This window comes from Rhinoderma darwinii, chromosome 9 (assembly GCF_050947455.1).
Source record: "Rhinoderma darwinii isolate aRhiDar2 chromosome 9, aRhiDar2.hap1, whole genome shotgun sequence".
Taxonomy (NCBI): Eukaryota; Metazoa; Chordata; class Amphibia; order Anura; family Rhinodermatidae; genus Rhinoderma; species Rhinoderma darwinii.
In genome coordinates this window covers 54,897,375-54,920,769 of record NC_134695.1, presented here as the reverse complement: position 1 = coordinate 54,920,769, position 23,395 = coordinate 54,897,375, and the positions used below count along the sequence as shown (strand labels likewise).

Sequence of the window (23,395 nt, the reverse complement as noted above, 5' to 3'; positions counted from 1 at the left end):
CTGCAATCACAGGCACAGCCGCTACAGATTTGTATGGCGCTGTGCTTTGTAAACATTGAAGAGGCCGAGGCCATGAACATTGGGAGTCGGACCCTTACCAATCTGATATTGATGGCCTATCCTAATGATAGGCCATCAATAAAAAAATGCTCAGAGAGCCCCTTTTAATAGAGGGAAGGTTTCATGTTCAGGATCACAATCTATTATCCAGGACTGAGGGGGTCTACAAACAGTGTCTCTTACACTGGAGGACCAGACATGTTGGTGCATTACATGTATAGCCTATTAAATTGAATGGGAAGTATGTAAAGCCTAATTCCCCCTGTGGTGGCGCTGCAGAGAAATTTAATACTTGTTTCCAGGTTCCCCCACAGATTAGTTGATTGCAGCAGTGATGGACGATTATTTTGTTCCAAGATTTTTTTCAAAGGCGGATAACCCCTTTAACCATGTCCCAACTAGTGTGTTAAAGGAGTCATCTATCCATCATAGGGGGTTATAAACTGCTGGAACCTCAAGTGATGAGCTGTTATCATTGTCATAATGTTTTGCTGTTGCAATTTGATTATTACGATCTCTGCGTCTAACACTTAAGCCAAGGTTTAGGTCAGACCACGTGGCCGGTTCCAATCTCCCTCCCCTCAGTCCGCCAATTGGCACCTTTGCATCTTAGACATTGAATTGCTACTTTGAAAACATACTGAACATGAAATTGACACAAACCCGTGAAAGTAATTTTGCTGTGGGAACTGTAGCATATGGCCACAGCTTTCCCTCCATTATTTGCTTTGTGCAGAACCTACAAGGTTTGTACACCAGGTGTTGACTGAACTGTTAATATTTCACTCACGGTGTGTAGGTCAGCTGTATTGAAACCTTCCTCAGTCTCCCAGAATGCATTGCGTGCAGGTTTCAGGGAGTGGTAGCCACAATTGTATGTATGAATGGTATCTGATGTTGTTTACCTGAAGTCAGCAGCTAGAAAATTGCTTGTTTCATTGAATGCTACTCTACGGCACCAGTTTGGAATTTATTTATTTTTTGTTTTTAGAAGTGTGCAGATCTGGGGGCTATACACACACCGATAAAGTTGCATTCATGTCACGTGACCAAAATATGCGTCTAGCCGTAACCTACTTTTATGATTTCTTCACTTTTTTTTGTCTTTTTTTTTTTTTGTTTGTTCTGTAAAACGTTCTCCTCGGCCGTTCTACTAGAGATCGTCCGTTTCAGATATTGACACACTGGACCTCGTGTAACCAAACTGTCTCCTAGAAAGTGTCCGAATTTCCCATTGCAACCAATCAGTCAATGTTTTATTTTTCTGGTGCCTTTTGGAAGTTGAAAGCTGAACTCTGATTGGCTGCTATGGACTAAGGACACTTCCTGACTCAGGTTTGATACATGAGGCCCATTATTGGGTTGTAAAATAGAAATGCAAATGGAGTTCCATGCCAGGCAGCGATTTACCTTCCTAACCCCCATTACAATCACATCTCCTCTCTACTCCACGGCTTAGGCCTCATGCACACGACCGTAAAAACACCCGTTATTGCGGGTCGTTATTACGACCCGCAATAACGGGCTCATAGGCTTCTGTTAGCCACGGGTACCTTCCCGTTTGCTCACGGGAAGGTACCCGTGCCGTTAAAAAAGATAGAACATGCCCTATTTCATGCCGTAATAACGGCACGGGCATCCCATAGAAGTCTATGGGGCTCCCGTAATCATGGGTGGCTCCGTGTGTTCACCCGTGATTACGGGAGCGTTGCGAGGTGAGGCGAGGTCAGGGGACTACCCGGTCTGCAGGCCACAGCCCAGTGGCGTAACTACCGCCGGGACTACAATGAAAACTATGGCAGAGCGGGGAGGTATCTCCCCGCTCTGCCATAAACAAAAGACATGTATCCCCTATCCTGTAAAAAATAAAAATAAAAGACGTTCATACTTACCGACAACTTCCTGCTTCTCCAGTCCGGTCTCCTGCCCGTTGCCTTGGTGACGCGTCCCTCTCGACATCCGGGCCGACGTCCTGGATGACGTTTCAGGCCATGTGACCGCTGCAGCCAATCACAGGTCAATCACAGGCTGCAGCGGTCACATGGACTGCCGCGTCATCCAGGGATGTCGGGCTGGATGTGAAGAGAGGGACGCGTCACCAAGACAACGGCCGGGTAAGTATGAATTTCTTTAACTTTTATTACAGAAAAGGCTGTCCCTTCTCTCTATCCTGCACTGATAGAGAGAAGGGGCTGCCGATTAGTGCAGTGCTATTTTGCTGCCAAAAACGTGCTCGTAAATACGGGTGGAATACGTGTGACACCGGACCCATATTTACGAGCACGGGTTCGTAAATACTGGTGCAAAACGGGTGGAATACGTGTGACACCGGACCCGTATTTACGCCAGTATTTACGGGTGTGAAAAAATACGGTCGTGTGCATGAGGCCTTAGTGAGAGATTTCCTCACAATAATTACCTTCCCTGCCCTTTGGCCTTTGTAACGTTTGTTTGGAGAAACTTTGTTGCTCGGTGAGCATTTCCAAACAAGGCAGTGCCTCAAGCTGTCCCCGGGACGTGATTTATGCCTTTGACAAAGTACGTTGGGCCTCACTGCCTTACAAATACATTCTGCATCGGTTTGTAAGGCTCCCTTTGTGAATCGAATACAAGCAAATCAATTTTAGTCAAATATCTACCAAGTGCAAACACTAAATAACTTGTGGAATCGGCTTCATGCTACAAATGTTTCGCTCGTTTCAACGTTGTTTTAAGGCCAATAACATTTTATGGCTTCTCGTTTTTGGTGGGTTGTAGTGATTGGTGCAGGGCCAAAGACAATCTCTTAAAGCAGCGTTCATGAGACCGCGTTTGCAGTACCTCAATGTGGAATCGGTAAAGACTGGGTTCAGACAGGGTTTCTTTAAGGGCTTGTCCACACGTAACGCATTTGCTGCAGCATTTCCGCTTGAACTAGCAGACTATAAGGCTATGTTCACACGGGGTCTTTTGCCGAGTTTTTTGACGCGGAAACCGCGTCGCAAAACTCGGCAGAAACGGCCCGAGAACGCCTCCCATTGATTTCAATGGGAGGCGTCGGCGTCTTTATCCCGCGAGCAGTAAAACTGCCTCGCGGGAAAAAGAAGCGACATGCCCTATCTTCGGGCGCTTCCGCCTCCGACCTCCCATTGACTTCAATGGGAGGCAAGAGAAAGCGTGTTTTATTCCCGCGGCGCTCAATGGCCGCGGGCGAAAAACGGCGCGATAATTGCTGTTCACACGGAGTATTTTGGGGGAGGAATATCTGCCTCAAAATTCCGTTTGGAACTTTGAGGCAGATATTCCTCCCCCAAAATACTCCGTGTGAACATAGCCTAACATTTCCTGTGTTTATTTTTTTTTTTTTGTTTTTTTTTCCTGCAGAAAATATTGTGGATTTTGCTCCTTTTTTTTTTTTTTTTTTTTCAAGACTGGGTGATGGTGATATCGCCTCTGAAAAACGCAGCAATTCAGTCCACTTTCCGCAGCAGTAATTGACATGCTGCAGTACAAAAAATATGCACCGCAGGTGAATTTCTGGACTGAAAATTTTCTGCAGCGTGTGATTTACATTTGTTCGTTCATACACCCACTTTGCTGCTAGTGTATTGTGCTGCGTATTTTCCATCCGCAATTCTGGACGGAAAATACGCAGCAATTCCGTTAAGTGTGGACATTCTTATTCTTTTGCAAATGCATTACAGTAAAAAATAGTGTAGTACCGTGTTAGCCAGAGACAATATGAAATGTTAAATACTTTTGTGTCAAAAAAGACAAAAGTATAATAGGTATGATACCATAGAAATTTTATGGTTAGCCAATAAAGGTATCATACCTATTATACTTTTTTGCATTTCGGTGAATGCCATTCTCGTACATTGTGTGGTCCTTGGTCCCTGCTGAATTTTGTAGGTCTCTACTGGTATGGAGGGAAACACAATTGTATTTTCTTTTTTTCTTGCATGCCAGTTGCACACAACCGATGTGCCACTCGGGCCGTTTTTAACGGCATCCGAGTGGCACCCGATAGTTTTCACTGACCCGTTCACCTTAGCCGGTGAATCGGGTCTGTGAAAACAGACCCGATTCTCAGATCTGTGAAAAGATTGGACATGTCCTATCTTTCCACGGATCACTGACGGGACCTGGCCGGCGCACGCTGTCATCTGCATGAGTCCTATAAGGCCAGGATCACACATACAGTTTTGTGGCAGTTTTTTTGAGCCAAACACAGAAGTGGCACAAAAGAAAGGAGATGCACCAGTCTTCTCTAAATACCTCTGTTTCTTTTGAATTCACTTCTGGCTTTGGGTATAACGTTTTTTTTTAGCCAAGAACTGCTTCAAAACTGTGTGTGTGATCATGGCATAAAGAGTACCTAGAGTTTTGCACGACATTGTGTTTTCAGCAGGTCTGTTTTTGTTTTGTTTTTTTTTTTGTTTTCCTTTTTTAGTCTTTTTTTATGCCATACTGAGTCAGGTACACCTCTGGTACTAGTGGGAACTTGGCACAAGAACCTTTTCTGGTAATTCCAGTATTCAAGTATTTTTGTGTTCTGTAGGAGTTTGCAAGTTCTTAGTGGCTGCATATTTTTGTTTCCCCTGAAGGTCTGACTGATCCTGGCAATGACTTTTGCCTTATTTTGTCGAGCTTTGTCAATTCTAATGGCTGAATGATTTAGTACTGAGCTGTGTGAAATGTGACGGCAAGCTTGCTATACTATAATTAGCATATTTCTGGTTTCTCGGTTTTATAAGTACCCACAGAGGGGGTCAATCTGGGTTAAATTGTTTCGCCCATTTCTCCTGGCTTGAGTCCAGGTAGTTCAGGGAGGCAATATCCTTGAAAATGTGGAGCCATATTGTTGGCCGAAACCCTTTTTAGAAGGATGCAGTTGGGCAGTTTCTTCTTGATGTCAACAGGTAGTTTTTAAATATTTTTTTTATTTTTTACACTTTTGTACGGTGTACTACTTCCACTGTCTGCTACGTAAATAGTTAGTTTTGTCCTGATTGCTGGCTTTCGATTTATAGCAAAATTAATTATTTCTGTTTTAGGGTCAGTTCAGAGTTTATTTATCTAAATCAGTGCCAAGAAATATTGGAAATCAACACCACCCCCCATCGAGTTTTAAATGGGAGACATAGGTTCTGTTTTTTTTTTGATTTTTCTCCCGGGTTGGATTTTGACCGCTTACAGAAAAAAGGCATGTGTTGTTTTTTTGGTTTTTTTTTGCAGCTGTTTCTACTTCTGCCCCCCCCCCCCTATTGAAATCAATGAGAGGCATAAAAATCTTGCGCCACTTGTTTCTGAGCGTTTTTTACAAGGTTTTTTTGCCCGCTGTCCTTGCGTTAGATTCAATGGCTGCAGGAAAAAAAATGCTGCGAAACACACGGAAAAAAACTGAACAGGGCTTCACAGTGATAGTTGTGTGTGTGTGGGTGTGATGTGTCTTTATCAATATACACTCTCTTGGTAACATCATAAAATATACTTTGTCTGAATGGTGACCTGCAATGAGTGTTCGTTCTTGAGCGATCTGTGAACAAATGGACAGGCACGTCTAGTGCACGTGTATTCAGACAAGGTGTGTCTTTCATCTAAGCATTTCTGGCATCTGCCATGCTGGCTATTGATGAAGTTTCTGCTTTTCTAAGGGTAGATATGTAAGATCTCCGTATCTCAGAACAAATGTCTTTTGAGTTCAGCCTCAATCCTATAAGGAACAAGTAACAAGTGTCTATATTGACTTTTTGCTGCCTGTTTTTCAAAGGTCAGACTTTTAGTTCAATGTGTCCTATTATTTAGACTTTTTAGGTTCTATTTTGGGAGCCCCCTTTAACCACGCAACACTGTTGCCATATTGCCATAGTTGGGTGATCAACCCTGATGGGCATTTTTTCCTTTGTAAATACAATGCTCTTTATGAAGTGGAAGGAAGTATTACATGACTGCAGTATCTGACTACATCTAGGGTTTGTTTGTAGTCTGTAACCATGGAGACACATTAATTAGCATTAGAGCAGTATATACAAAAAACAGTAGGATTTAAAAAAAAAAGTTATTTTAGAAGCATAGTTGCAAAATTGTACATAACTATTTTTTTTATTCTTGACTTCAAAGATGCTGTCAGGTCAGTCGTTGTATGGTAGCACATGATTATGTGCCGTTGTTCTGAAGGCATCTTCGACACCTTGCTGAGAAGTATTGTCTTCCTTGGCGCTCATTAGCTGCAGAGAGGTGTTAATCATTTTACTTCCCAGTCGTATATTCATCAGAACTGAGTGGTAATGAAAGCGGACATGCCCCCCAGAGATGGCCAGAAGCTGCTTATCTGATGATTTACGTGTGGAAAGCCAACTTATTTTTTTTGTCCGCTTTGAATGAAGAAACCTAACCTCAGCGTTGCTGTAATTTGAAACTATCTTCTTGACTTCTTCACATAGCTAGCACAAAGTAGGTGCGGTAAACCTTTATCTGATGGTAAAGCCTGCAGTACAATGTTGTAGCCTCCGGCAATGGTTCTATTCAGTGGGTCTCTTGATAAACTTTTTATCGCAACTCCAGTCTTCATCAAAGTGCATTTACCTAGTGGCCTATAGCTCAACGAGAATTTTACTACAAAATTTTTGCCCATGTATTGTGAGTTAATTAAAAAAAAATAAAAATATATATATATATATATATACTCACTCCCCCACAGGTAATATGAGGCTCTGAGATGTGCCTTAAAGAACGCCTAAAAACAACTTTTGCATTAGTAAAATTCCTCTAATTTGGCATTTCTTGGTTTCGAGTTCTTGATAGGAAATTGTTCTGAAATTCACTTGCATCTAGATCCACCAACTGTTGCTGAGGGTCTTAGAGACAGGACTTAAATAGTATCTTTCGGATATTCTGAAAAAAGTTTTGACTTTGCTTCTAATGCATTCATATCTGGTTATAATGGAGACGTTCAATTTGAGCAATTCAATACTTGATTGGTTTTGGCTGCAGAAAGGTCATTCATGAAGCCTTCTAGCGTTTCCTGCTTCTGAACATAACAAAGCTGTTGCATACTTCAGGTATAAAGGCCTAGCATTCCACAGGTTATATGAGGCATGCCGTGAGTTGACTTTTTCGCAGGCACCGGTTACCAGTCTGTAACGCTAAATTATGAACGACTAAGAATATACGGAATTGCTAGTCTAGCCTTTCCCCTATATATTATAGAAGGTTCACAAAAAATTCTGGTATCTGTCTTATACAATGCCATATACAGATTTCAGAGGTCCTTTTTCTGTATGAATCCTACAGGAAAAAAATATTGTGGCGTGCTCCCTCGACAGCTGCCTCTCCTGAAGTATTCTCCGATAGGTTTGTTTTTAGCCAAAAATATGGATCCACAGGTACAGACCCAAGCACACGGCAGAATCTTAAAATTGACCATAAACCTAAAGTTTTTGTTTGGCTGATTTATATCACATTTTTTGCAGACTGTCGGCGTCTTGTCGTGACACATTAAGACCACTGTTAGGCTTCGTTCACATCTGCATCAGGGCTTCATTCCGTCATCTTTTTTTTTTTTCTGTCGGAAAAGAGTCCTGACTGACACAAACAGAAACCACAGGTTTCCGTTTCCATCACCATTGATTTCAATGGTGACGGATCCGCTGCCAATGGTTTCCGTTTGTCTCCGTTGTGCAAGGGTTTCGACGTTTTGACTGAATCTAGCGTAGTCGACTGCGCTATTGATTCCGTCAAAACGCTGGAACCCTTGCACAATAGAGACAAATGGAAACCATTGGCACCGGATCAGTGTCCATTGAAATCAATGGTGATGGAAATGGAAGCCTATGGTTTCCGTTTGTCAGTCAGGGCTCCGTTCCAATGGAAAGCTCAGTCGCAACGGAGCCCTGACGCATATGTGCCTAAAGCAAAGACCTGGATCTGCCGTGATGGACAGAGCAGCATCCTATCAGTAGAAAAGCAGACCAGGCCACAGATAAAGGCAGAGATAGATTGGCAATTTGTCGAACCATGAAACCGTTCAGCAAACAGATGTCTGACACCTCGAATTTATGGCCAGCTTTACAGCTAAGAAACTGAAAAGCGGACAGTCAAACATTAGAATTTTGCTTTTATCAGCCAATTTTATATTTCATATTAGAATTTAAATATTGTATAGTCCATAGATGCTATAAAAAAAGGTGTGTGTGTATATACAGTGTGTGTATGTATGTATATATATATATATATATATATATATATATATATATATTAAATAAATGTGTGTGTGCACTTGCTGTTTGAGACCCTTGCTGTTTTCTCCCCTTTCCCTTAAATTCTGCAAAACAGGCGTGTAATTCGTTATTGAGCAGAGCCAGTGGGAGTGCTTTGTGTAGTCCTTAATTAAGGGCTTTGTAAGCCGCAACAAAGGAGGGTGAAAAAAAAAGTAGGATTCAAGCTCATTGTTTGCTGTCCCCATTGGCCGGGTTTACCGGGCAGCTATTGGTGCACGATGTGCTTTCTGAACATAACTGACACTTTTGTTCGTGGTTAACGGAGGTGAAAGAAGCCAATTATTGGTTTTTTTTTTCTTTTCTTTTTTCGGTGATTCTGTGAAGGGCAGCTGCAGAGTGATGGAAATAAAGGCAAATATTCTGGGATCTGCAATGATGTGATTTTATGTTTTTAAGATCTTTGTTTTATTCTTCGTACATTACCTTTTAGACTTTGATTTTATTGTGTATTTTGAGCCTCTCCGTGGTGACTGTTTGCTCGTCTAACGAGGAGGTTTAAGTTTCCTGATTTCCTGTGGAGATGTACAATGAGTGAAATTCTGTTTCAAATGTTCATTGATAGAATTAGGCGATTTGTATAAAAAATTGCTCGTATAAATGTGTTACCTCTCAAATTTTTTTATAATAAACATTTGGTTTTTGAGAGGTATTTTTGGTTAAAAAGGCAAAACGTGGTCGTACATATACTATTATTTTTTAGTATTTTTTTCTTTTTTTTTTCTTTTCCTTCCTTTAAAGGGAGACTCTGGCCAAAACTAAAATATTCCATGTGTCAGTCTCCTGTTTTTCTTGCTGCTTCTATCTCTATGTATTAGACTGGGACGGTTGCTTAGCAGCAGTGTGGATCGGGCTCGGTGACACGCTTTCTCTACTTGAGTCTATGGAAATCTGGGTCACCCATCACAGGCTTCAGCAGTTCCTGGACAACACTAGTTTTGCACAGGGGGGACAGACCCTTTTATCATCAGCCACCACTGATACTTGCACAGGTTCCTGTCACACAGGTATAATGTAGAAGAATATAGTGCAGCCGCCCTGTCTGTATACTTTAGTTTCTCAGGAGAATATAGAGAGAGTGGTAATCGGTGTCCCCCCACATTCAGAAATGGTATGGTCTTTAGCTGGTCATGTGATGCTGTGCCGAAGCATCATGGGATTGATGGCAAAGCAGAGAGGAAGAGAAAGCTGTGGAAATCTAAGAATCAAGATGTCTGTGCTTTAAAAAATAGCCTCCAAGGCAGCAGATCAAAAAGTATGTACAGAATACATAGAAAAAGAAGAGGTGTGTGGTATACAGTCAAGGGTGGGGGTGTGGCAAGGAATCCCCAGCATTAGGTTATGTTCACATCACGATTTCGGTGCAGATTTTTGATGCAAAGCCAGAAGTGGATCCTGAAAGAAGTATAAGTTCCTCCGCTAATTATTTCCCATTCCTTTTGAAAACACTTCTGGCTTTAGCATTTGTTAGCACATGGGCGAAGAAATTCTAAAAGGTTGGGGTGAGGAGGGCTGAAAGGAACTAAATGCCCCCTATTTCAAGCAATTTGGCATACACCAAGGCCTTCTATTTCTTGAAGGATCTAGAGGTACATCTAAATGTTTAGGTGCCTTCCAGACTTCCTTGTCCAAAACCTGATAAGTTGGTAAAATAGGATTTTCTTTCATTGTGTTTCTGCCAAGATACTTGGTGCCAGAGGTATATGAAAGCCCCTGTTCTCCCAAGCTTCCATTAAATTAATCATGGGGTAATTGGCCATCTTTTGGTCAGTTTATGGCTTTAGCAGCTTTTTATGTATGGTGGCAATGGCAGCTGCTATTGGCCATAGAGTACATCTGAGATTCTGTTCTGGAAACAGCCGAGCAGCGCTGCCCTCCTCCCCTCCACTAGTCGCTGCTGTGAATCTGCGGCCACCTCACCAGACGAAGTAGGGGTTTTGTGATCCCTGTTCTCCTATATAGGTGCAGGTCCAAGAGCTAGGAGCCACATCTTTCAGACATTTTTGGCATGTCCTGTGGATACTCTACAAATGACTATGTTGGGAATACACCTTTAAGGCCTCATGCACATGACCGTATTTTTGTCCACCCGTAAATACGGGTTCTTGGTCTCACGTATTCGACCCGTATTGCACCAGTATTTACGGGCACGTTTTTTACTGCAAAATTGCACTGCACTAATCGGCAGCCCTTCTCTCTATCAGTGCAGGCTAGAGAGAAGGGGCAGCCCTTTCCGTATTAAAAGTAAAAAATTCATACTTATCCGGCCGTTGTCTTGGTGACGCGTCCCTCTCGACATCCAGTCCGACCTCCCTGGATGATGCTGGAGCCTGTGATTGGCTGCAGCGGGCACATGGGCTGTAACGTCATCCCGGGGGGCCGGACTGGAGGAAGAAGCAGGGAGTTCTGGGTAAGTATGAACGTCCTGTTTTTTTTTTGTTTTAAATATATATATATATATATATATATATATATATATATATATATACATACAGCTTTATCTATATTGTGATCGGTAGCCACTGTCCAGGGTGCTGAAACAGTTTACTGACTATCGTTTAACTCTTTCAGCACCCCGGACAGTGACTATTTACTGACGTCACCTAGCAACGCTCCCGTAATTACGGGTGCACACACGTAGTAACCCGTAATTATGGGAGCCACATAGACTTCTATGGCCTGCCTGTTCCGTAATTACGGCCTGAAATAGGACATGTTCTATATTTTTCAACAGCACGGGCCCCTTCCCGTAAGCATACAAGCAGCCAATAGAAGTCTATGGGCTTGTAATTACGGGAGTTTTTACGGTTGTGTGCATGGGGCCTAAGGCTCTTAGAAGGTGAGGAGAAAAAAATCTAAAACTGGCTGCGGTCCCAAGAGATTCATATGGACGTGTGTTTATCATTACTTCTATGTATCTACTAGTCTCATTTAAAAAAATATATATATATTTTTTTTTTTAACTTTCTCAGAAAGCACAGAAGGTGCTTATTGTTAACCTCCCGCTCGTGTTAAACCGGCACAATGCATTTTTTATTGTTTCTCCTGGGAGGTTAATGCGGAAGAGCTTCTCAGCTACAGGGCAAATCAACCACTTACAAATTGACGCTTTGTGACTTGCTCCAATTGACATTGTTTGTTTGGCACTTTGGCTTGAAGTCAGCTGCTCCTTATACTGTATATGCCAATATTTATCTTCTTTTCACCATTCCTGCCATCCTGGACACTTGTTAAGCTCCGGGGTGAGTCAATAAAGGGAAAGCAAACTGTGGCACATGGAAAGTGGCAGCCGACGCATGTCAAAAACCACTCATCCTGGCAGCTGTTACCATCTCTTTTGTGTCACCTGGTTTCTAGTTTGTCTTGACTTTTTTATAATTTTATACAGTTCTTAAGCAATTGGCTGCATCGTTTCATTGGTATTAGCCAATCGCATCTTCAATGTAAATTAACATCTGTCGCCGTTTTTGTGTTTTTTTTTTTTCCTTCCATACTTCAGTATATATTTGTGACCAGTACGTTGGGACATCATTGTGTACTATGGGAGTTACGGAAACAGCAGTGATCCCCATTCTCGATATAGGTGCAGGTCCCAGAGCTGGGACCCCCATCATGTGGATATGCCATAAATGTCTGAGATGGGAATAACCCTTTGACTGTCTAGACGCAGAACCAATATTTTCAATGTTCCTCCTAAGGAATGATCATGTAAAGCCTGTATTAATGGCTGTTTCTAAGGCTACATTCACACGAGTGTGACAGATTTACACACATAAACGTGCGTTAATCTGTCAGTGTGTGTTGCGTTATGCATCAGTGTGCTTTGCAAGTGGCATTCGTTTTTCACGCATCGCAAAGCGCATACTTTTTTTTTTTTTTCAGGCCAATTGATGCGCAAATCGCGCACCGCACACGGATGTGCATCTTTGTGTGGTGCGTGAAAAACGCAACAAAATAGGACATGCAGTGAGTTTTCACGCAGCGGACTCGCTGCGTGAAAACTCACGCATGTGTGAACAGCCTCACTGAAATCAATAGGTCCGTGTGCTGTGTGATTTCCATGCGCAGTACACGGATGATATTCCCACTCGTGTGAATGGGCCCTTACATAGATTCTAGTCTACCTTGTATTTTATGTTCTTCCTAAAATGAAACCTTCCGATTCCCTATGAAGATGTTGTGTTTTTTTGTTGTTGTTTTTTTTAAGATCTTTTAAGGCTCTGTTTACACTCTACAATCGTGGTAATTTTTAAGCAGGTCATTAGGCAATTTGCACACACAATAATCTAGATTAGTATTGGTCTGACTGGATAGAAATAAATCATTAATCTGTACATAAAGGCATACCCCCCAACCTTCCTATATTTTCTGCAAGACTGTCCTGCAAAATGGACGTCAAAGGGGCAGACCAATGCAAATGAGCCACAAAATGGGCATTTCTGTGAGGTTTTGTGGAAATTCCTGGGTGGATTGGAGGTGAGGATTAAAAGTTTTTCCTCAAGTTGGGATTCAAATGTTGAGATGTATGATAAAGGCGCCGTAACGTAGAGTATTATGTAAAGATTTTGAAAGGTCTATTTTCCGCCGACTCTTGGCGCCTTTTAGTGTGACAAACTATTACGACAGACGGCGACCAAAGGCAGATATCTGTAGAAAAACTGATCTGCCGAGTTGGATTACTTTGGTCACTGTTGGTGCACTCATGGGAAATAGTTAGTGCTAAACGACATATCTACATCTCTTTTTAATAGAAGCCCAAACCAGGCCACAGTTCAAGCCAGAGATAATTTGTAACTTCTGGCATTGCCATTCAGAAGGACAACCTTCATAGGCCAACCATGAAGGACAAGTCCTGCAGACAATGTCTCTAATGACTAATGTTTGGCCATCTTAAAGGGAATGTGTCGCTAGAATTTATTTATTTATTTTTTCAGTTCAACCGTTAGTATGTAAGTGATTACACATTGTTTTTTTTTTTTTTTTCACAAGTCAGGAAATATAAATTAGATTCTAATTTATAACATTTCCATCTGCTGGTCACTAGAGGGAGCAATTCCCAAAATTGCAGCATTGGCAATGTGGTAAAGCAACCTCATTGCTTTATGCTGCAAATTTGGGGTAGACACACTCGCTCTAGTGTCCTCACACAATCCCCCCTCCTTTATCCTGGCTAGTGCCAGGAGAAAGGAGGGGGTTGAATGTTCAAACCTCCTACACTGTGTGCCGCCATTTTCTGAGCGAATCCACAGTGTAGGAGGATTAGATACAGTGGTAATCAGACAGTATAACACGAACATACATACACAAACATAAGTTTCCTGCTGCCGCCTCTGCTCCTAGTCCTTGCGTCTGTGCTGCCTTGATCATATGGCCGGAAGTCGCGACCGGAAGTTATCATCTTACTGTCTGGCCGCGGCTTCCGGTCCACATGAAAATGGCGCCGGATGTCGCTCTACCAAAGACCTTCCTTTTGGTCTGTGGTATGGAACGGCTCGCATTCTCTATGGGGTTGTATGTGCCGTATTCCATCTCTGTATGTGTCGTTAATCGACACACAGAGATGAGAAAAAAAAATGGCAGCCCTCATAGAGAAGTAAAAGAGAGAAAAATGTAAAAAGTACAACACAAAAACACAAATTTATTTTAATGACCTACTAAAAGCAATATTATATAAAAAAAAAAATTCATCACCCCTTCCCTTTAAGGCCAGCTAATTGGAAATTCCAGTGTGTTTTTTTTTGTTTTTTTTTTGTTTGTTTTTTTTTCAATTTTGAAGAATTTTTTTGTTTTTTGTGTGGATTGACAGACCTCTCAGAAGTCTAGTTATCACAATTTCTCTTCTCTCATCATATAATTGTCGGTCTCATGTGAACATCTTATTGTGTATTTAAGGATCTTTTATCCAGCGAGAGGGTGTCTTCTACCTTAGTGAACCTGGAGGAGCAACCTTATTCTCAGGGGAAGCTGCAGAGTCCTTCGTAATAAGAATCTACACATTATTTTGTCTCCCAGGGGCTATTTAGTGTTTTTCTTTTCCCTCCCGTTAGTCTAGTAATGCGAGTCTTATCTTAAATACCTGGCCCCTGAATTCATTATCTGCAACCTTTGCAGCAACAGACAGCAGTGTGAATGGAATACATTCACTGTGAGGCTCGCCAGGGTAATGGATCAGGGTGGAGTCCTCCCTGCCTTGTGAATGGGTATTTAACCCTTGTGTAACCAGACCGGAAGCTATGGGGAATAGTCAACACATTGTTTTTGGTTTTTTTTGTTTGCAGTTTTTAAAATTCTGTTCGGAAAACAAAACAATTTTGTTCTCCGTTTTTTTCACTATAACTTGTGAGATCATGCTACTGGAGCCGCTCTGACGTGGTCCTCATTGATTGGACAGTAGCAGTGCAGCTCAGGTACACGCCCCTTTGACACTTGGTGGGGGAAAACCTCCCCGTTGTCAATATTTTATTTACATACTGGGCACCAAAACTAATAAGGATCATAGAGGAACGGGCACTTGCAGCATTTTTCCTACAGTTCATGTTTGTGTGCGTTACGTATAGGCATTAGCGTGGCATGCGTTTTCCATGTCCGTCCAAGCACTGCTTCTTTTTTTAAATTTACTTTCTCTACTTTTCTATGTAACTGATATGTGAAACACAGACCGCACATGGATGTCGTCCGTGTGCTGTCCGTGGTTTTCACGCACCCATAGACTTCAATGGGCGACTAGGTGCGCAAAAACGCACCAATATAGGACGTGCAGTGAGTTTCACGCAACGGACACTCGCTGCGTGAAAACCGCACACGGACGAGTATTACGCTCGTCTGAATGAGCCCTTAAAGGGCTGTAGTATATTAGAAGATATTTGGTAGAATACATGTGGTGTTGCAGTGAACGACGTTCGATAAGCAACCAAACAATGAATTTAGAATGAATATTTAGCGGATATCGTTTCGTGTATATGCACGTCTGTAATCGGGGTCAGGTCGCTTACCGGGATCGCATTGGCGATCGCTAATACAAATATCTTCTCATGTAAATTGGACATTGAAGTGGATCTGTCATGCTGCCCTGTCTGAGACCAGTAAAAAATAAACTGATGCTCATTTCAGCGGCCTCTTGCTTGGTCAGTAATGTACCGTAGATTGTGGCGTTTACACTTTGTCGTGGCGGCATGCATCCGGCGATGCAGGGTTTAAGTCCATAATATTCACGTATTCATTCTCCAGCGGTTGATTTAAACATTTCTCCATATGCTCAGCACTGGGGAGAAAAGTGTCAATCTGCAGGGGAAGCATTAATATCGCTGAACTCAAGCCCTGCATCGCCGGATGTACGCCGCAAATTCTCCCAAATTACGGGATATTACTTACTAATTGTGAGTTTACATGGGCGGATTTCTGCCCATAACAAGCGCTGATCGATGATATATAAAGTAAATCGGCGCTTGTGAGCAGGCTCTTTTACACCGGGCGATACTGTACGGGACGAACGGTCGTTCGGTCCTCATCACTTTGCATAATTGTCAGCAGTACATACCCTTTTTACACGGGGAGATGTGCTGCCAACAACATATATATATATATATATATATATATATATATATATATATATATATATATATATATATATTTTAGGCTGCGTCCATGATGTGATCGACTGAGCAATTGCTCCCTTGTCGACTGATCGCTGCACTGCTTACGTGGGCCCATAATCGAGAACGAGTGTCCTTAGGAAAGCTCGTTCCGGATTTATTGGCCCGTCTAAATGGTTCTTGCGTGACCGACCACTAAAATTTGCGTGTTTGTCACTATTCTGTGCTGTTCTCAGACAGAGCAGTTTATCGATTGTTCCATGGAAAAATAGAAAAGATCATTCGAATGTAACATTTGCATTGACTCTTTTTGCCTTGTTACCATTGCAGCAATAGTATTTAGAAATTAAGAAAAAAAATATCAAGCTTCCATCTTCTGGAATAGATACATTCTGAAAATCTTGTAATCTCAACCTACCATTGATTTTGAAAAAGCACCGTTCTCTCGTGGTATAGTTTTTATGTCGAGCCAAGGCTTATTTTGGACCTGCTGGGGACATTATCATGCCCCCCTTCATAAATAAATACGTTTTATAAAAACAGTCCGTTGCCAGGGTACAGGAAACCATCAACACACAATTGCTGACCCGAGTGCAATAAATATTCCGGTCTTTACAGTCTTGTAAAACATATTTTTAGTCAAAAATAATAGTGCCAAATTTTTGCATATTTTCCATTTTAAGACTGTGTATTCCTTGTGCTACTTCAGGCTATTTCCGTCCAGAGTTTGACATTTCCAAACCGTCACGTCTAATTTAAAAGTGGCAAATCGTTGGCTGGCTCGCCTGCATGTTGTGTGTTTTCAGAAGTGATCTTTTCCTAAACTTTTAGTTTTGTGTTTTTGGGGGAGGGGGTTTTCCCTTCCCTTCCCTTTTTTTTTTTTTTTTTGGGCGGAAATTGGTTGTTCTTGAATTGTTGTAACCTCACTTGCGTTTTTCATGTGTTTTTGTTTTTTTTTGTTTTTTTGACTATCAATAATAATATTATGAATGATTTTGGACTTTGTGTGGCGCATGTATTATTTTGAGTGTTAGATTTGGGAAATTCTTTTTCGATCTCTGCGAACAGAATCGGATCCTGTTCTAAGGCCAGTTTCCCACTTGCTTTTTACCGCATAGCTGCCAAAGTGGCAGTTTAAGGATTCGTTCACATCTGCGTCAGGGCTCCCTTCAGGTGTTCCATTGGTGCTTTCCGTCAGAACGGAGGCCTGACTGAAACAAACGGAAACCGTAGGTTACTATAGTAATATATAACAATGGCTAACGACACCGCTTTTTATTTTTTGGCATTTTTGTAGCGTTTTTGGGGTCCCCACTCAAAAAAAGCCATATCTAGATCTTGCTGAGTTTTTCTTCAAAAACTTCTCGAACTTCTCCAGTAAAATCACATGTAACTAAAAATGCATGGCGTCTTTTTACAGGCGGCTTTAAAATGCAGAAAAAAAGTACGTGAAGGAAGCCTCGATATACGGTTCCTGTATGGAGCCCTAATACTTTCATGTGAATCCAGCCTTGGGTCTTGTACATAGATGGATGAACAGGGACAATAGTCTTTCTAAAAAAAAAACTAAGTATTTCATACTGGTTACCTACACCTCAAAAATCGACATTTCGGTCATTAGAGAAGATATAGCAAAGCTAATTCACAGGAAAGTGGCGTAGTTGCCCATGGCAACCAATCAGATTCTACCTAATCATGAATTTTCTGAAGCCCTTTGGAGAATAAAACCAGCAACCTGATTGGTTGCCATGGGCTACTACTCCACTTTTGTTTTGCACCAGTATTGATATATATCCCCCCATTGTCTCATGGAAAGCTGGGATGGTGGTTTCTACATGTTAAATTTGCTCACGCAGGCCTACAGTGTATTTTCCATAGATATCAATGGGATGATGTTTGCACAACTCAAAATAAGCGTTGAAAACCTGCCATAAAGCGTAACTAAACCTACAGAAAACTTCTGACCTGTCAGAAGTTTTGATCGGTGGGGGTCCGAGCACTGAGACCCCCTATCGATAGCTAGAACTAAGCAGTGCTCAGAAGTGCTCGGGCAAGTGCTGAGCCGCCTGTTTTCTGATCGGCTTTTCTCGGAAAGCTGAGGAATTAATGTATGGGCTCAATAGAAAGTCTATGGGCCCGTACACCGTAGACTTTCTATTGAGCCTATACACTAACTGCTCGGCCTTCCGAGAAAATCCGATCAGAAACCAAGCAGCTCAGCGCTCCTCCGAGCAATTCTGTCACTTCATTTTAGCGATCGGTGGGCGTCTAAGTGATTGGTCCCCCACCGATCAAAACTTTTTTACATGTCACTGACATGGCAGAAAATTGTAATTATGCTTTAATAGGAATAGGGGATTTCTTACAGCGAATATAATTATGTAGCACCTATGCAGAGGCTTAAAGGCTATGGAAGCCTTTTAATATGTGTTGCTTGTTTGTTTTGTTTTTGGGGGTGGAGATTTCAATGTTTCTTGTGATTTTTAAACTTTTTTTTTTTAAAATTTTGTTTTAAATTGACTTATTTTTATTTTTTACTTGTTAGGTACAGCTACTGTGTGTATTGTGTGTACATAGAAGCTGTATCGTTCTCTTTTGAGACGATTCCGTCAGTTTAGCTGAATTGACAGTTTGGCTGAGAGCAGCTCCTTTGTGTCTCTCATGCACAGGATCCACCTAATATACGTAGATCAGATCTAATTTCATCAACTTCGATGTGGTCGATATTATGTGGATCCTGTGTCAGAGAAACGCAGGACCCGCTCTCAACTGCACCATTAGTGCACCTGAACTGACGGAATCAGAAGAGAGAGAATGATATGGCTTCTACGTATACAGCATACAAAAAAGCGGTTTTGTAAATTATTTTTTAATAAAAAATTTAAAGTGCTTAAAATCACAAAACCTTGATTTATTAAAGAAAAATCCACAAATTTCAAATGTTTCCATAGCCTTTAATTCCTACAGGCTTTCTATCCAGAAATATCTGTCATGGCGTTTCCTTGCGCCTGTGGTAGTTAATGTATCCCTCTGCATGGGTAAGACATAGATAATTCTATTAGTATTATGATTTCTGTTAATTTTTTTTGTTCACTTTTTTTCATTTTACAATTTCAATTAGTGCACCATATTGAATATCCCCGCATCTCAATGATGCCAACTTATCAAGATTTTATTGTATTTGTAGACAACAATCTAATATATATGAGAAAAGAGATGAGCCATTGCCGTCCTGGTGCTGTGTTTTGTCATAATCCTGGTTCCGTTGCTTTACTGCGCCTTTTCTGGCTGGAATTTCTGTGAATATTATTACCAACTCTGATTAGATAAGATACGTGTTGGTGGAAGTCCATGACCTGCAACGTACTAGTATAAAATATGTACAATATTCCTGTCACTGACCGGCTCGAGGACAGACGCTCGGGGAAATGTTCAAGGATGAGCGTTCTGCATTTGGGATAGTGGCCAACACATACAGTAACTCTTTGTTAGTAGTCCAGCGATGATCTTCTGTATTTTTTTTATAGGGTTATGTGGTGTATGATTTAGTGTTCTTGGCAGAATTTATTTATAGATTTTGGTTTTTATTGCGGCTGATATTCTTAATATGGTGTTGGCTGGTAAGAAGTCGCCGCAAATGAGGTCAAGGCTTTGTCGTTTCACCGTTCCATCGGGCGCACGGTTCTGGCGCCGATCGGTTTTCATGTTCTTATGACAGAATAAAATAATCGGAAAGCCAAGCGTAGATGCGAACACAGCCTTGGCTGTACAACGTGGGTGCCATAAATGTTTTACTTGAGATGATCACGCGGGTCCTGACTTGGCACTGCCTAGTCTGCTGCTTATGTGGAAACCAGAAATACTAACACATTTAGGTTTCATGGCACTAAATTCATCACGGCAGCCCTATATTTACTTGGACTGTAAATCATAACTGGATACTAATTTAAGATACAGAACATATGTTTGTCCACAGATGAACCTGTTCTTATGGGTTTTTTTTATTTCATGGGCTGCAGATTGCTGACATCTAGACTTTGTGTTCTATGGAATAAAAACACATTGAATTTTTTTTGTGTTGGCAGCGTTCTAAGATGCTATAGAGGATACTAAGCTTTAAAAGTGTAGATTCACCTTTAAAGAGGATCTGTCACCAGTTTGTCAATTCCCTATCTCCTAGCTAACCTAATAGGCACTTTGCGGCTGATAACTACAGTGTGATTAGTTTTCAAAAGCGTTTATTATCTGCAAAGTTGTGATCATTTTTCTAAATGTGCTAATTTGGCTAAAATAGCCAAATGGGAGGGGTCTCTGTTTTCTCTCTGGGCAGTGTAATGTTTTCTGTATGACTGTCCAATCAGCATCACAGCTCCTCCCCCTTCCCTGCCCAATAACAGTGTGATTATATAGTATACAGCTTCCTTTCCTGACTGTTTTCAACTGGCGATATCTCCAGTTGTCACAGCTAGAACTACGATCCTGGTGACATATGAAAGATTAGAATCTCCTCTTTCTTATGCCGCTAAAAGCACTGGTCTAGGTGGTAGAACCGAGATATGGCTGTTTGAAGTGATCCCCTTTAGTCACTTACGCCCCATGCACACGACCGTAGATTTTATCCGTAATTAGACCCATTCATTTCTATGGCCGACGGATACTTTCCAGTTTAGCCGCGTTCGGCTATGCCCATAATCACGGACTGATTACCTGCACAGTGTGAAGCAGCTTCATGCTGATAGGACCGTGTCAGAGGCTGTGAGGAGGCTCCACCTCAGGAGAATCGCTGGTGGTGATACCCCCTTGTCTAGTATAGCCTCATTTGCATATTTAGAAAAAGCTCATACATTTTAAAATGTTTTGGGACACAATTTTCACTAACATTATCAGTGTGACCGTCCCTATTAGATTAGCTAGGTGATTGGGCATTACTAAACTAGTGACGGATCCTCTTTACTAGACCTATATAATGTGTTGGCGAATTGCACAAACACTGTTTTCCCCATATAATCCTGCAGTGATTTTAAGTCCCTGCTACCGTTAGCATAATTTTCACTTTGGTTAGGCAGAGTCAGGCACAACTGGGATCCACCATCCTGTTTGTTCAAAATTAGAATTTATGCAAATGTACAGATTGTATATTGTATATTTTAAGCTTTATCACCCTTTTAAAGGGATTATTAATAATATTATCTAAATAAAACTATTTAGGCTTTATTCACATGACCGGGTGTCAAATTGGGGGTGAAAAACTGCCCTTTTTTAAGGCCGATTTGCACCTATTGTGGAGGTTAGTTTTCGAAGGTCCCTCATAGAGTTGAGGCTATTGAGGGATCCTGGAAAAATGGCAAATATAGGACATGTCCTATTTTTTTTCCCACGCCATTCACAGGGTACGTTAAAAAGAGAAAAAACCGGTAGGCATGCGTTGATTTTAATGCATTTAATGTTGATTTTAATGTTGATTTTAATGTTGATTTTTAATTCCCTGTCTGAATAGGGCCTTACTGTACTGAAATGACAAAACCTAATGGTTCTTCCAGATCTTAATAGTATTTTTTTCCCTGTTATTTTCAGAGATATCAGCATGAACAACATCACAAAGTTGCCAGAAGGTGCATTTAAAGGCTTGCCCTATCTTGTAGAATTGTAAGTATATATGTTCTTAATACAAAAATGTAGATATAAAATTATCTATGTGCTACAAGTATGGCGACGCACTGCTATGGATTATAGGCATGCTGCCACATGGTCCTGCCATGTGCCACCATATTCTTGGAGTTATTGTTCGGAAAAACATGGATAAATATCAAGGATTTCAACCAACCAACCAACCAGCCCCTGATCGTACAATCTTATTGGCCCATCCATTTTTCCTCTAACCAAACAAGTTAGAAAGCTGCGCTGTGCTTGGTTGCTATGGACAACCAGATTCGTTTTCTGTTAGCCAGTTTTGATAAATAAGGCCCAATGTGTTACCTCGGGCCACAAAATTCAGTATCTCCCTCGTCTACTATTAATAGACCTGCATTATAACAGGCTTTATTCTGAGTGTAAATAAAGCCCTGTTCACATTAAACTATGGCATACCTCAGACAGGAGGTTGCAATGTATCTCTCTATAGACTTACATTGGGATACGTTCTTTTACTCTCTACAGTTGTATGGAATAGCGTAGTCAATGATGCTTTTTTTCCATACCTTATTTTTGCAGTATACCGGACTGACTAAGGCCAAAACGACACCCTTTTGACCTCCGTCTGGTTAATGGAACCCTATGGATGCGCTTGGCATGTATGCCGGAAGCTTTTCCTGGGGCATCCGCTAAGCGTACATCGCGAACGTGATGTGAACAGGGGCTAAGTGTGTAATAGAATATCTGTGCGCCGAATTGTGTGAAATCGGATGTATCGGAAAAAGGATGTTCTGAGCCATAACACGCGATGTTGGGCCAATTATGGCTGTTTTTCTGTTTGTACATGTGTGTTCAAAATGGCGTAAAGCCAAAGTAATTAGTGTTTACACTATCTTAGTGGGTGGGAGCTTTCTAAACTACAGGCTGTGTATATGTAAAGGTTCGCAAGACTGCTTTTCCAACTGATTCCAATTAGCCCGTCCTGTCATTGTATTCATACGATGAGAATGTTGTTTCATTCTGTCAAAATCAGATGAAAAATTAGCTTATTCTATATTTACACAGCGAATAATTAGTGGCGCACAAATGACTAAAATTTGCCTTCGATTTCTGTTTTCATATCCTTTAAGGGCAGGAGCGGTCTCGGCCACGTTAATTTTAAGCTGGACTGGTATGACCTAGTTATAGCGTTTGGAAATATCACACAACAAGTTGTGAGAAATCCACTTTCATGCAGTACAAAGGGTGTGACGAGGGTGGAATTTTTAATTAACATCTATTCGTAGAACAAATCTCTGAACACGTAGATAGTTGAAGGGGAAATGTTTGGTTTTTTTTGTTAAATTTGAGTTTGAACCATTTTCATTTCTTTGCAGTTCTTCCTTTCTTATGAATAAGGACATGACTAAGTCTGAAGGTGACCATCAAAATTACCCAGATTAGGTGCATAGACCTCCTGCCATTTATTGATCTGTTTTAGTGCCTTCAGTTGGATTCGTACCTATATAAGAACCATTGAACACCCAGTTCATGTAGGGTAGCCGTTCAGATGAGAAAACTTTTAGGGGCCTGAGAGCATGTCCCTCCTTTTTTAAGTACCATTTTACAGTATGTATGTATAAAATATAGATATATCTATCTACAAAAAAGTTGAGTCACTTTAACACATTACTTTTCTTGTACTGATCTTGGGTTACAGCCCGTATTCTACTGCAGTGCAGCGTTATCAATTGTACTGGTTGCCATTGGAAACAGTCAGCAAGCGTGTCGACAGATACATATGTAACATCTTAGCTGATGTCCGTTAATACAGTTGGACTGTCACTTTAGATTACTGTATAATGGCTGTTAAAG

At 41.2% G+C, this 23,395-nt stretch overlaps 1 protein-coding gene across 2 annotated transcripts in view; it reads left to right on the top strand.

Annotated features, from left to right (window-relative positions):
* The window catches only part of LGR4 (leucine rich repeat containing G protein-coupled receptor 4), a 79,774-nt gene that overhangs the window by 13,286 nt on the left and 43,093 nt on the right, over window positions 1-23,395 (top strand). For both annotated transcript variants that reach the window (XM_075837720.1, XM_075837718.1), the window contains exon 2: window positions 21,485-21,556. In XM_075837720.1, coding sequence (XP_075693835.1) covers window positions 21,485-21,556 — 72 coding nt within the window. The remainder of the gene's footprint in view (window positions 1-21,484; window positions 21,557-23,395) is intronic.